We start from the raw sequence: 13410 nt of genomic DNA on the forward strand, positions 1-13410 counted from the left end.
ACCTGTGTTTTCCGCATGAACTCTCCTAAAACACACACACACACACACGCACACACACACACACGCATACACACACACAAAGTAAAACCAAGCAACGCTGAATCTTTAATAAACGTTTGCTGTGCATGACTGACCCACAGACCCCGAGTCTCAGAGGAAACGGACGGTGCAGAATGTCCTCGACCTTCGCCAGAATTTGGAGGACACCATGTCGAGCCTGCGGGGGTCCCAGCTCAGCCACAGGTAACCGCACTGCATCTGCATTTTAATATTCTGTATTGCTCCTCACTGGTTAATATCACGTTTAAAACCACAGCAGGGCATGTTCTGTTGATAAGATCTTAGGTTAAAACGATAGAATGCTGTGTATGATTTAACCTGAAAGGAAACAAACTCAAACGCTGAACTGGCTCGTTGGATCGATACATAACGCAGTCATGTGTAAACAGACGCTTGGAGACTCGCCACCTGTTGCCATCTGGCTTCCATCCTTCTCAAACAGCCTCTTTCTCTTGGTCGTGACCTCATTCCAAGGCATTTATCTGTTTGGCTCTTGCAGGCGAAAGACCCCCCCCCCCCGGCATCCATGTGTTGCAATGACCACAACATAATCAGACACTGGCAGAGAACAAGTCTTTATTTCATTTGGACTTTTAACCTTCGAATGAAAAATGCTTTGTTTAAAAATATAAGAATGGGGAAAATTGATGTGCATATATGGATGTTATCTCACATTCCAGAGTATTTCTACTTTAACACCAAATCAGTTATATGTGTGATTTGAAACAGACTGTAATCACACAGCGTGGTCCGAATCTACCAGAGATAAGTTTGAGTGTCACCGTTATATATCTGTTTGACCTCTAAAATGTAGCTTCAATGCGTCATAGGTCCTACTAACAATAAATACCAAAAAAACTGAAGGCTTACTAAATGTATGTATAATATTGGTAACCATAGAATTCTCTCTATCAATTACTGTAGAATATTGGAATGATACATACTCGATAATAAATGCGTAAAGAGACAGTAATTATCAGTCATCATCTGACAGACAATAGTTGATCATTCAGTCAATGATTCATCAACAAAAGTAAAATTCTCCCCCCGTCACTCTCAGTACTGGCACCACTTGGCCTCCATATGGATGAATTATCCATCAACAATGGATAAAAATACCCACATGGTCGTAGCTCTTTAAAATATTTATTTGGGTGAGTTGGTACATTATGTAATCGGCAGACCCAGAAGACGCCTCCAGCCATTTGGAGGACATTTCTAACCCTGACCCTGACCCACTTACTGGAGGGAATTAGGAAAACTAGGATGGACGATAATGGCCAATGGTTTTAGGGGTGTTGGTATTTGCAGCGTCTATAAGGACTGCGGACACGTGAAGTGAAAGTCCTCGGTGTCTGCTGGCGGTTGTGACACAGATGCTATGGAAAGACACATATCAGGTCCTCTTTGTCTTTGGGTTCTGAGATGTCACATTTCAAGCTTCAGGCTCTGGAGACAATATGGTGTGAGTGAACTCCCACTAAAGTGTTTCTGACGAAGAAAGAGAAATGTTTTTTCCTCTGGTCTCATCCTGTTACATTTTTAATCCCGCCAAGAAGTTTTGGTCTGTGGTTTTTTGTTTGTCTGTTGGACGAATGAAACATGGTGGAAGGATGTGATGTAAGAGCCCACAAATGTTTGGTTCACACCCGAATCAGGGGGCGGATCATGAGATGGAGGATTTAGGGACATTTTCCTTAATTTCTTAGAGAATAATCTCAATGATAAATCAGACATAGATATTTAGACATCCTCTGAATCCCTCAAACATGCAAAGGTAACACTGATCCCCCCCGCCATGTGTCTCTCCAGCTGCCTGGAAAGCAGTAACGTGGGATATGACAGTGACGAGACCAACGCCCGCAGCATGTCCAGCATGTCCAACCGCTCGTCCCCCATCTCCTGGCGCCACGGCCAGTCCAGCCCCCGGCTCCAGGCGGGCGACGCCCCGTCCGCCACAGGTGGCGGGTACCAGGGGAGCAAGGCTGCCTCTCAGTACACGGCCCACACGATGCCGGCTCGCACCCCGGGCCGCCTCAGCAGCGCCTCCCGCATCGAGCTCATCGAAAGCCTGGACGACGGCGACCTTAAGTCCGGTTATCTGAGCGACAGTGACCTTCTGGGGAAGAGCCTGCCGGATGACGATGACGACAACCTGGCTAACGGGTAAGACTGTGTGAGGATAAACATGGGTTTGAGCCTTTTGTTACAATGACGACATGAGCGTGTAGGGACTGCAGGGCGGCTGGGTGCCAGTGTGTCCTCCCAGCCTCTACCTTGTGACTTTGAAAAGGTCAGCGGGCAGCTCTTGTCGAATTTCATTTGGCTCTCGGGAGTCGAGCTGATTCACCTCCTGCTGTTCCTGCTGGATATTGTGTCATGCCACATTTCTCAATCTCATTTTTATCATTCAACTGGTGCCAAAAAACTTTCAGTGAAGGGAATTATATTATTCTATCATGGTGGGTTCCTGCTTTGTCTTTGACATCTGACTTGTTGCACTTGGCAGAATCATCAAAGAGCTTTCATCTGGAGTCTGGCTCTTTAAGGATTTCTCAAAGTGCTCCTGACAGAGGCAGCTTTTTTACTAAATTGCAAAAATGAAATCAGAGAACAAGGTTGCATATGTGGTTCGCTCCGTCTTCCTTCTGGATCCAAAGTCTTATTGATTGATTCTTTTGAGAACTGTAAGAACAACCTTCTGGTTAGAGGATGACCGTCACTATCCTATGATGCCCAGTACCCTCCAGATATATATCTATATAAGTATGACTTAATAACACGCCACCCATGCCTCATACAGGCTCTATTCTTTTTTTATTCTCAACTTTATTCTTTTCTCTTCAAGTGGCCCTGATACTCCGTGGCAGGTTTTGCACAGTAACCGCCCTCTTGCCTCTTGACTGCGTCTGAATCTTTCGACGAATTTGTCAACAGGTACGGAAGAAACAAATAGTTTAGATCCGACGTCTGACAATATTTTGTATTTTTCGTGCCACATCTTGCAGTTGCCTCTCCCTCCCTGCTCTTTGCCTGCACCCTTCCACCCTCCTCCTACAATCTTTTGTGTGTCTTTACCTAATTCCCTCTCTGAAGTTGACAACTGACAGCGAGCGTCAGAGAAAGAGAGAGAGAGAGAGAGAGAGAGAGAGAGAGAGAGAGAGAGAGAGAGAGAGAATCCAGGACAGTTCTCTGGTGTGGTTTAGCAGCTTTATCTCTGTGGCACATGCAGTGGGATTTAGGCTCAGCCCCTGGAGCGCTCACCAGGGCCTGCAAGCCAGTTCACGTTCTTACTACAGAGCGGAGTAATAAAAAAAGATGACACATTTTACAAGAGAAGAAATTAGAGCAAAGAAGAAAAAGTGTTGAAATGAGGGTGGGTCAGTTTAAGCGAAGGTCTGTAACAACCGAGAGGATAAATGAAGGAAGGAACGAATGAGAAATAGGAGGAGTTCTATATATCTAATGCTTTTTTGAAATCTCTTCATCTCATCAGCGTCACACTTGGTCATGTGTTTTGTTCACAGCCCAGGGAAGTTGAATTTGGTGCCATGTGTTCTATATTGATCAACTTCGGATTAGCAGGTGACCAGCGCTCTGCAGCAGGGGCAGCTTGAACTCATCCACACAAGTTACGTTGTTGATAACGACAACTGATTCTCTACTTCAGTGTTCCGTGTACTGAGTCAAGCTCCACTGAACTTTGAATAAACAGACGAACAGCGGTGGCTGATCAGGGATCTGTGAACTGAGTCCGGCTGCAGGTGTTTTCTTGCCCCAGCTCAATTGTTACTTTAACAGTTTGATAGAAAGCTGCAACCAACATCACCACAGGCCAAACGAACAGGGCAGGTTTACACCGGGCACTGCACCAGCTTGAGAGAATGGAGAGAGGTATCAAATAGAAATGGACGATTACCTCCATGTGTACAGGTTTAGCTTTTTGGGAGCAGAGAAGAGAAAAGGATAAACTCTGATGGGCCGGGATTAAATGAGGATTTTGTCTTTATGGGTCCTTTCCTGCACAGTAACATCCACGCACCCGAAATCCACTTAAAACTGACCTGTATTTTGTCCTGTTCTTCACCACCACAGCTCTGCTCTGATTCAAATTCCCCCCCCCCCCCCCCCCCCCCGCTTTACACCACAGGCACCAGAGATGCTAATCATTTTTATGTAACCAGTTTATTTATTTATTTTTAGAAATGCCTGGTCATGGTCAGAGTTTGCCGCCAGTCCCCAGACTCCCTGATTGTTACGGCTGATCCCAACACGAGATTACCACCATTTGCAACACAAGAGGATTATGGGTGTGTGTGGATGCATATGCCATAAAAAAATACAGAGATATAGAAATACAGCTATTTTCTCCTTGACTTGTGCAGGTTGCTTGCTTTTTGCTTTCAGGATTAAACAGATCTTTGGTGCTTTACTATTTGAATTAGTTTCAATGGAAGGTATTCCTTTTCATTTTTGCAGGAGTGCTGGAATCCTCTATATCAGGAGTTAATCCCACATCATGAATCCTTTTGGTGTAGATGATGAGCTAATCTGTTTATTTTTTTTTTTTTTATAAAGCAAAACCAACTGCTCCTGCAAAGTGTGGTGATACATTTGCATTCCTACTGTACATCCCCCTGTCACACATTCACAGCTCGGCTCATTGAGAACCATTAGTTACGAGCTCTCGGAAAAAATAGATCAGGCTCCTCCTGCGCAGCCATGGAAACCAGTTGGAAATAGGCTGTTAGGGAGAGGTGAGAAATCGGCTGCCTGTTCTACTACAGCCCCACTTTTAGATTCTCACACATTTCATTGGATTTAATTATCTCTAATTAGCCCCCTAGCATAATTAATATAAGTAGAGAGGAATTGTTTTCAGTGCATTATGCTCGGATAATGTCAAACAACTCAAACGGTCTGGAAGGCCACGGTGAAATAATAACATGTTGTTGATTGTCTCCTTCTTACATGAGACGGTGGAGCAGAATGTTACAGCGGCACCTCACCCGTCGTCTAATGGATATTGATTAACCCCGGGCAGACGGCACTGGCTATAGCTAAGGCTAACTGTATTCGCGCTGACAGTAATCACTGCTGCCGTGTGTCTGCCTCGTCAATAACCTGAGGCCTCATACATCCCTGCTTTCCATCAGGGAACAATGGTCACATCTCCACAGCGACACACAGACTATTGATGATCGGGTTCGTCCCAGTTAAGCGAGAAATTATTAACAAGGCCAAATATATATATAGCCCTTCTGTTACAATTGATCTGCTACCAGTTATCATTGTAAATTTGTTGTAACATAATAAACCGTAAATACTTGAGATAAATAAAACCTTATTTAAACCCCCCTTTACAGATATTGAACTTGAACAATATAACTTTTCACCTATAGGGGCCTGATACACTCAGTGGCCAACGTGTCAGACACAACTGTAAAATCCAATTTAATCCAAAACCGCTCAAATAGCCACAAATTGCTGCTTCTGTAGAGATTTCTCCTGATTAGTGCAGCTCATTCGGGCTTCGACCAGTGAGCTGAAAGAGGCTTAGATCTAGTCGAACTAAAGAGTTTATTTGTCAGTGATTCCAGGGATTGTAACAAACCTTCAATAGATATTGATTCACTTTTTGCATTGATGAAGCCTTAAAAATGAGCTTTGTGGCTGTGCATTATAATGCAAGAAAAAGGTTTTTTTATAGGTTTTGTCCACCTCACTGATGAATTCTGTAATATAACGACATCCATTATATTACCGTTGAGTTGTATCACTGCCTCTGTAACACTATTTACATTTTTAAAAATCACATTCAGCATGTTTAGCAGTTATAGGCCAGTTTTAAATTGCATTACGCACAGCGGTTGCTATTTGTACGGTTTCTTGTCGTGGAGAACTGACATTTACAGTATGTTATTACAATTATTCATCTCTCTGCATCTCCCTCAAGAGCCTGTCTGCTGGCTGGCATTTAATGAACTGGATTTTATTATCTAATGTCACTAATTTTGATGAGTCCTCCACCTTCTCAGAGAGTGAGTTCCACGTGTCAGAGGAATGTCGAGATGGCTTCTCATTTAGCCCCCAACACGTCTGACCATGCCAAGACTCATAACCGTTTCCTGTGGCTGCATTCCACACACCGTACCGGCAAAGGTCAACCATCAGTCATATGATATCATCCGACTGCGAGCCATACTTTAAGTGCTGGTTTATGAGTGGACCGGTAATCAAATTTTATTAATGGTGTATGGTTGACTTTTTCCATCTCTGGCGTACGAATTACGACTCCTATTGAGCGCGTCATTTCTGTGGTGCTCAGTCAATCATGGTTGATGTTTTACAGGCTCTCCGCTGTAGTTTGAGTAAGAAGTTTGGTTCCGGTTGATTTCCCATGTCTAACACAGATGTTCCCTGGCAACGTGACTTGTGTTTTTCCATAGTGTCATTCAGTTGGTGGGATGAACACAAGCCTTAATGTTTGTAACAGAACACAATAATTTCGCGGGAGGACCAATATGCATCTGAGAGATTTATGGTTTATCTTGGCAGGGGAATAAGTGTGAGATATTGGAAGATATGAATGAATAACAGGCAGATACCTGTCAGTGTTTGGTTTAGATCCAAACTCTTGACAGAGGATGGAAGCAGCGAACGGGGCTTTCCTGCATCCGAGAGCTACTGATGACCGAGAGCCTCTTAAACAGCTCAAGAGCTGCTTTACTTCAGCTTTTGTTCCACAAAAATGTTTTTATTTCATCGATCACTCTCCGTACCTGAAACACTAGAACCCTAACACTTAGTATTGTTATGACAGAATAATCCATAAACAGGTTGGCGCTCTTAAATCATAACAACTCGCATAAAGGAGCTAAAATGGGGGGAACTTCAGCCCATTATCACCGTTTAAAAAAATGGACGACATGACAGCTGCCCAAATGTGAAGCCAAAGTGTCTGTATCGCCCCCTGCTGGTTGGCTATATATAGGTCATAAACCCTGCCACCTGTATGTTAAAGAATGATGGTATTCGACGGGACCTCGATACCACGGCTCCGTCCGCTTTGTATCTGAGATATTTTAGCTTCATTTCTGGACAATGGGAGGAAGTGAGGAGACATCCTCCATCTTTTAATTCAGTCTCTACATTTAAACATCTAATACAACAGAACCAGGCCATATGTTGTTATTGTAAGGAGATATTTTGTCATAATATAAGATATGAATTTTGAATATCTGGCTCCAGCTCCCCCTGCAGCCCTCAACGGATAAGCAGCAGGTATAACGGATGAATGGTATGCCATCGATATGATGGAGAATACAATTTTTCCTCTCGATCCCATAACTGCAACCATATGCTGCTCGTCGCCTCACACATGACGGGGAACAAAGCACAGCTCCATCACCACCGCTGCATACAGATTAGGACACTGTGGGAAAAAATAAACGGTGAAGGTGAAAACAAAATGGCTCGTTCGCTGTCCTGCTCTCCTCTGGGTGTAACCGACCGAGGGGGTTTGAGGTAGAGGACCAGCTCCTATCTGGGGATGTGGACTGTACCGGTTCTTGTTTCTCTATTGCAGCACTCAGGCAGCGATGCAGTGCAGAGCGAGAGAGAGAGAGAGAGAGAGAGAAAGAGGAGCCTCGCTCGGCCGCATCACACCTCTGATCATGCGGCAACATGGCTCGGGATGTGCTGCCATGGCAACCGGCTTCCCATGACCCAGTGATGGGCTGCCTTGTGTGTGTCAGTGTGATAGCTTTCGAACCAGTGCATGTGTGGAGGAGCTGTGCGTGTGTGTGTGTGTGGGCGTGTACATCGCACGCTCAGAAGAAATAGAAATAAAACAAATAGAAAATGATAGGGAAACAGAGGGACACGGATGGATTGACGGGGAGAGACACATGGTGTGAAGCCGGCATGCTAACCAGCTAATTACATCGTGTAATTGTCATTGTGGGGGTGAAGCGTCTGCCTGACAAGCTATTGTTTTTAACTCTTATTGTTATTTCCCGGATTAACAGTAGCTCTGCTTGTGGAAAAATGATTTAGATCAACCAATTCTTTTTCTCGGAAATTGACTGTCCTCAGGAGCACTGCACTGCTCTCTTTCTCTACATTACTGTATATTGTGGATAAGCCCTTGACTTAGATTTTCTCTTCAGGCAATGTCATTTCCATCGTAACATCAACAAAGCTTAATAGCGAGTGGATGTGTTAAAGTGCTCAGCGTGCAGAGTGTGACCGTGTGAATGATTTAAAAATAAAAAAAATTGGAATACTTTACAGCCTCTATCATGGAAACTGTGCTCAACGACAATCGGGTTCAGTAAAGCACAGACATGGTTTGGTGCAGTCATCTGATCTTGGATCTGTTCCCCTGGCTTTCTGCGTTTCATTTCCTGCTCCTGCCTGTGTTAGACCTGTGTTCAGTCACTGGGGGCGACCATGACTGATGAAACCCCACACGTGTTCTGACCCACTTATACTCATCTGTACAGGAACCGGGCTGCGGCCTCCCTGGTCCACTTCACTGAGACCTGGGCTCCGTCCTTTATGGGCTGTGGCTCAGTTAGAAGGGGATGTGGTTTTTCTTGCCTCTGAATTCTTTGCACACTCACAAGAGGGGACACACATTATTACCTCAGATGAGGAAATCGTGTTTTTGTCTTTGTTTGCCTGTTTGTGCGTTTTTTTCGCAGATTTCCCCTTAAACACTTTGTGGATCAGGGAATTATTTTAGTTTACTTTGTTTAATATTGCGAGATTGTTCAACATTTCTGTTTATCTCCCTCGGGACTCATTCATAGATCTTGATGAAAACGATGTATTTAGGAAACTGATATCTATGACCTTGTTAAACTTGTCGTGGCTTCATTGAATTTTAGGGAACTTGACAGAGGTATTTACTCTATGGAGGGACATTGTATTTTGTTTGATTGTTATCAGGGTTACGCAACAGCTTCTACACAGTTAACCACACAACTTGATGGTTGTAATCGATCAGGAATGAACCCCAATGTTTTTTGTTCTGGATCCAGGTCAGGGGGCAGATCAAGGATCTATTTCAAAATTTTCGTTAATTTCTCAGAGCATATTTAGAGAACAAATCTTTATTATTGTGTGAGACTTGGTGCAGATCTAAATAGATTGTGGGTTCTTAACAGGATTCTTAGGTCTTTGCAGAGGCATGTGCTCAAACTAGTGCCAATGTTTCCTTGGAGCTGACGTTTCAACGCGGTCGAAAACTGGGCAAAAGTAAAAAGCTTCTCCAGTAGATCCAGCTCTGAGTTACTGTTACACTCAGACCCCCCAAGGTCATCAGCTGGAGCACATCTGGGGTCAACATGGAGTTCACCCTCCCCAACAAAGGTCGGGGGAAAAAACTAGATCCACACGTTACCTCACCGTCACCCGCCCCCTCCACACCAAACCTAACCCCAGCCTCCACTTGCATCCTCCGCCACGTGCATAATGGACCATTACAGCTGCACCCCCGGGGTTTGTGAATCATGCCTGTATCATGTCTGCGTGTGGTCACCAGGTTGTGCAGTCTGGATTCCACCAGTGTATAATACTCAGCCCCGGGTGGAAAATATGACACAGCTGCAGTTTTTTTTATTTTTTTCCCACAATGTTATGTTTTAAAGCATAAATCATACGGAACCTGCTTAATCCAACGTTGCCCTTTCATATCTGTATTTGTTGGAGTTGGTACAGGAATGTCAGATTATCTGCTTAAAGTGTGGCTGTGCGGGTCTGCGCTTTTCCGATTAGTTGTTGCTTTGTGTTGAACTTGGCTCGGCTTCAACTCTGCTGTTATCTGACACTGCACGACTCAGACAGCGACCGGTTCAAAATCCAATATTTAAGTCCAATATCAATCAAGTTATGAATCTGCCTGAGGGGAGCTGATGTGAAAAAAATACACCATTATGCAAGAACAGCACAATATTCCAGACGGGATGTAAATGTGTCTGACTGTTGGTCTCAGGAGGAATTTTTGCATCAGCTGTTTTTTGGGCTACATCTGTGTTGGGGGGGGGGGGGGGGGGGTTCTGTCTGAGGTTGAAGGAGACAGCATGTGCATTCATTTTTTCCAGTTCGATAAACAGACGTCGAGTCCATTCCCCGGGCCCTTGTGGAGACGGATGGGTCGGTCGGTCTGGGACACACGGCCGCTGATGCCTCTTAGAGCTGTTTTCTAGAATGATTCAACTCTGCTGCCCATTCCTATTCACCCGGGTGTGGACGTGCACGGAACTGGACATCTGAAACTTTTCCTGTTCACTGAACTCAAGTTGAGGAATGTCTCCTTCTGAGTATCAATGGGTTGAAAAGTGCCATTTTCTTCCAGAGCATTATAGAGGCCTAACTTTAAATCACAGAGCCTCCTGCTGGATATCTGATGTCATGACACCACATAGGAAACAACAGCACAGATCAAATCCAGATTCACCACCTTACTTTAACCTCCTGTAAGATTTACACTTTTGTATTTGGATTCTAAATTCATATTTCATGGCTGATATTGTAAACTTCGGCATTAAGAGCTTTTGTGGTTCCACCCAACTTTTTCTTTCTCTTCTTCTTCTTCTTCTGACCTCAGGCTGTTTTCACAGTGCAAACTAAGCCTCTCTGATCCAATCAAGATACATCTTAATGCCGCAGTGAATCTCAGAACATGCCCAAAACTTTGTTTGAACAGTTTCACAAGAAGCTTTCCTTTTCTTTTTTTTTCACATGACATTGCTCCCTGTACACGCACATCCCAGTTTATGTTCATGTTTCACGTTAAGAGATTGTCAACAGTCAAACGAAGGCCTCATTGTTCACATAGCAACATACTTTAGGCCTCACGATTTATAAAACTAATCTTTTCATCCTGGTCACTGTTGGACTCCTGGTCAGTGTCTTGGGCTTTTGCAAAAAAAAATAAAAATAAATAACATATATTTTTAAAAGGACCTTAAGAGAACTTGAGATTTCATGTCTACTTATTTCCTACTATATATATATTTGGAAATACATTTTAGACTCTTGTATTGCATCATAGTTTACAGAACGTGGGGGGGGGGGGGGGTCGGGGGGGGGGTTGGCAGCTCTGATGGATCAAAAGCCACAACAGTAAAGGTCAGATCATGAAAAAGATTTCCTGTCTGGTGCCCTCAGTAAACACAGTGAAGGTCCTCCTGGTGCTTTAACTCCACCCTGATGGACTCAAATCACTGTTTTCACACAGTGTAAATACTGAGAGCTGGTGATGCACTGACACACAAGTCAACGACCTGAGCAAACATACTTGGGATGTTTCTGACACAGGCCGTGTGGTTATCAGTGTAGAGCAGATGTTGCTACACAGCACAAACAGGACTTCAAGCCTATTTAAGATAAAAGTGTGTTTAGCTGCTCCGCGGCTCGGCCGAGATAAACAGGACACGTGGAAAAACAGGGTTCCGTTCCTTTTGTACTGTAAACTGTTTAGTCATCTCTATTGGAAAAATGAATGAGCGTCCAAGTTTATGTTTTGCTATTAGAAAATACAGTTTGGAAGTCGCCAGGTGGTGTTTAAGCAGAAATGTCTGTGAGTAAAAACAAAAAAGAAGCAAAGCTCTGTCTCGGATTTTGATCAGAAGAGAAAAATAGAGGCAGACACAACAAGCCGGCATCAAACCATCGTCTCAGTCTGTTAAAGAGACGTCGGAAGATTTTGTTTGTGTGTGAATCTCGTACACACACCAACTGCAAAACAGCTGTTTGATTTTTACAAAAAGTAAAAACCACAGTCATCTGAAAATCCTATTTATGCTGACTCTGCGTTTAGTTAGAGAATTTGGCTTGATGTGGAAAAGCCGAGAGAAAAACCGTGAGGCTGAAACACCACAGAGAAGAAAATACGTTTGTACTGTTCAAAAGTGCTTTTGTTGTTGCCTCTGGCAAGGAGGTGGTTTTAACCCATGTCCCTTTTGTTTGTGTGTTTGTAGTTTGCAAGGAAGAATACACACAAAAAACAAACCTCAACAGATTACCACTGAACTTAGTGGAAAGGATGCGGTTTGGGTCCTAATGAGCATTTTTCCACATTTTTTGTTGATTTTCCAGTGAATAACTCAATGGTCCTGACGGAAAAAACATGTCTAGGAAACAGATTTGTCTGATTGTGTGAAATTTGGTTCAGCTTGATTGAATGTCAGGGTTCCGTTGGGCCTTGGCCGAGCTTTCCACTCCACTGAATGCCATGAAATAGTTGGATTGTTTGTAAACAAGAGTACAAAAGAACTACTGGACAGATTTCCACGAATCTCAGTGGACTGATCTGGTCAGTAAAGAACCCCTTTAGTGCAGATCCAGATTTGAAGGTGGATCCAGGATTTGTTTTAACTTTAACATTGGGAGATGGGCCTTTTTCTCTTTGTTTGTTTTTTTGACAATTTCACTGTTGCATGGATCTTGATGGAAAAAATGAAGACCCATAAGGTAACTGATATCTATGAGTGTGTGTAATTTGCTTTAGGTTGGTTAGGTTGTTCCTGAGCGGAGGTATGGAATCTCCTTCCTGGTTTTTTTGTTTGAAAATAGAATTATGCAAAAACTACTGGACAGATACTCTAGAAACTTGTTAGAGGGAATGGCGATTTTCAACATTTCATTTGGTATCTCAGAGAATAATTCATCGATCTTGATTTTAAAAACAAGTCCAATGAATTGAATTTAAATGTGGTTTCATAAGAAGTGGACTGTTGGGCCTTGGCAGAGGTAAGAGAACACTTCTAGATTTCAGAATCCTTGACTTTTTGGGGATTGGCTTTGTAAAATTAAACAAGGATTAGGTTATGTACGATCTTTTCTTCCTAAGTTTTGAACCTAAAAAATAATTCCAGCTGGACTCCCACTGAGCTGCCTGTGATTGAAGACGTGTGCTGGGTGTGTGGGATCTCTTTTGGCCCACGGAGGCTTCTACCTCCTGGAGTGGTTAGTTTACAGAGCGGAGACTCTGGTGAGGTCATCACCGTGGGTCTGTTCCACTGCTAATGAGAAGGGGAGGGAGGTTTTCCAAGGCTACTCATGCCTCACTGGAGGTCCTCGTGTCATGTGTGGTTCTCGTGGTTGCCCTTGCAGTGATTCAGACTTTACCTTAAACTGAGTTTTTCCAGCTCGACCACAGAAGGCAATGTGTGAAGAAAGAGCACGTTTTTTTTATTTTTAGGGACATCAATTATGGTCATCATCTCCTAAACATAAAAAGTAGTCTGACGCTTGAAAGGTCTTTTTATGAGCTTTTAAATGTGTCTTCTTAAAGTATAAATCCTTGAAAATGACCCAAATGGCCAAGGCTATTTTAAT

General features: G+C 43.5%; 2 protein-coding genes across 3 annotated transcripts in view; one reads left to right on the plus strand and one right to left on the minus strand.

Moving 5' to 3' along the window:
- The window catches only part of LOC133970075 (troponin I, slow skeletal muscle-like), an 81021-nt gene that overhangs the window by 42920 nt on the left and 24691 nt on the right, over positions 1-13410 (minus strand). Inside the window, exon 1 of one of the 2 annotated variants that reach the window (XM_062406898.1) lies at positions 11259-11262. The exons of the other annotated variant lie outside the window; for it this stretch is intronic. The gene's annotated coding sequence lies outside the window, so the exon portion shown is untranslated. Of the gene's footprint in view, positions 1-11258; positions 11263-13410 lie in introns of those variants that run through there. 2 annotated transcript variants of the gene reach the window in all.
- The window catches only part of nav1b (neuron navigator 1b), a 47519-nt gene that overhangs the window by 6927 nt on the left and 27182 nt on the right, over positions 1-13410 (plus strand). Inside the window, exons 2-3 of the mRNA XM_062406917.1 lie at positions 141-243; positions 1873-2226. Coding sequence (XP_062262901.1) covers positions 141-243; positions 1873-2226 — 457 coding nt within the window. The remainder of the gene's footprint in view (positions 1-140; positions 244-1872; positions 2227-13410) is intronic.

This window comes from Platichthys flesus, chromosome 2, assembly GCF_949316205.1.
Source record: "Platichthys flesus chromosome 2, fPlaFle2.1, whole genome shotgun sequence".
Lineage (NCBI taxonomy): Eukaryota > Metazoa > Chordata > Actinopteri > Pleuronectiformes > Pleuronectidae > Platichthys > Platichthys flesus.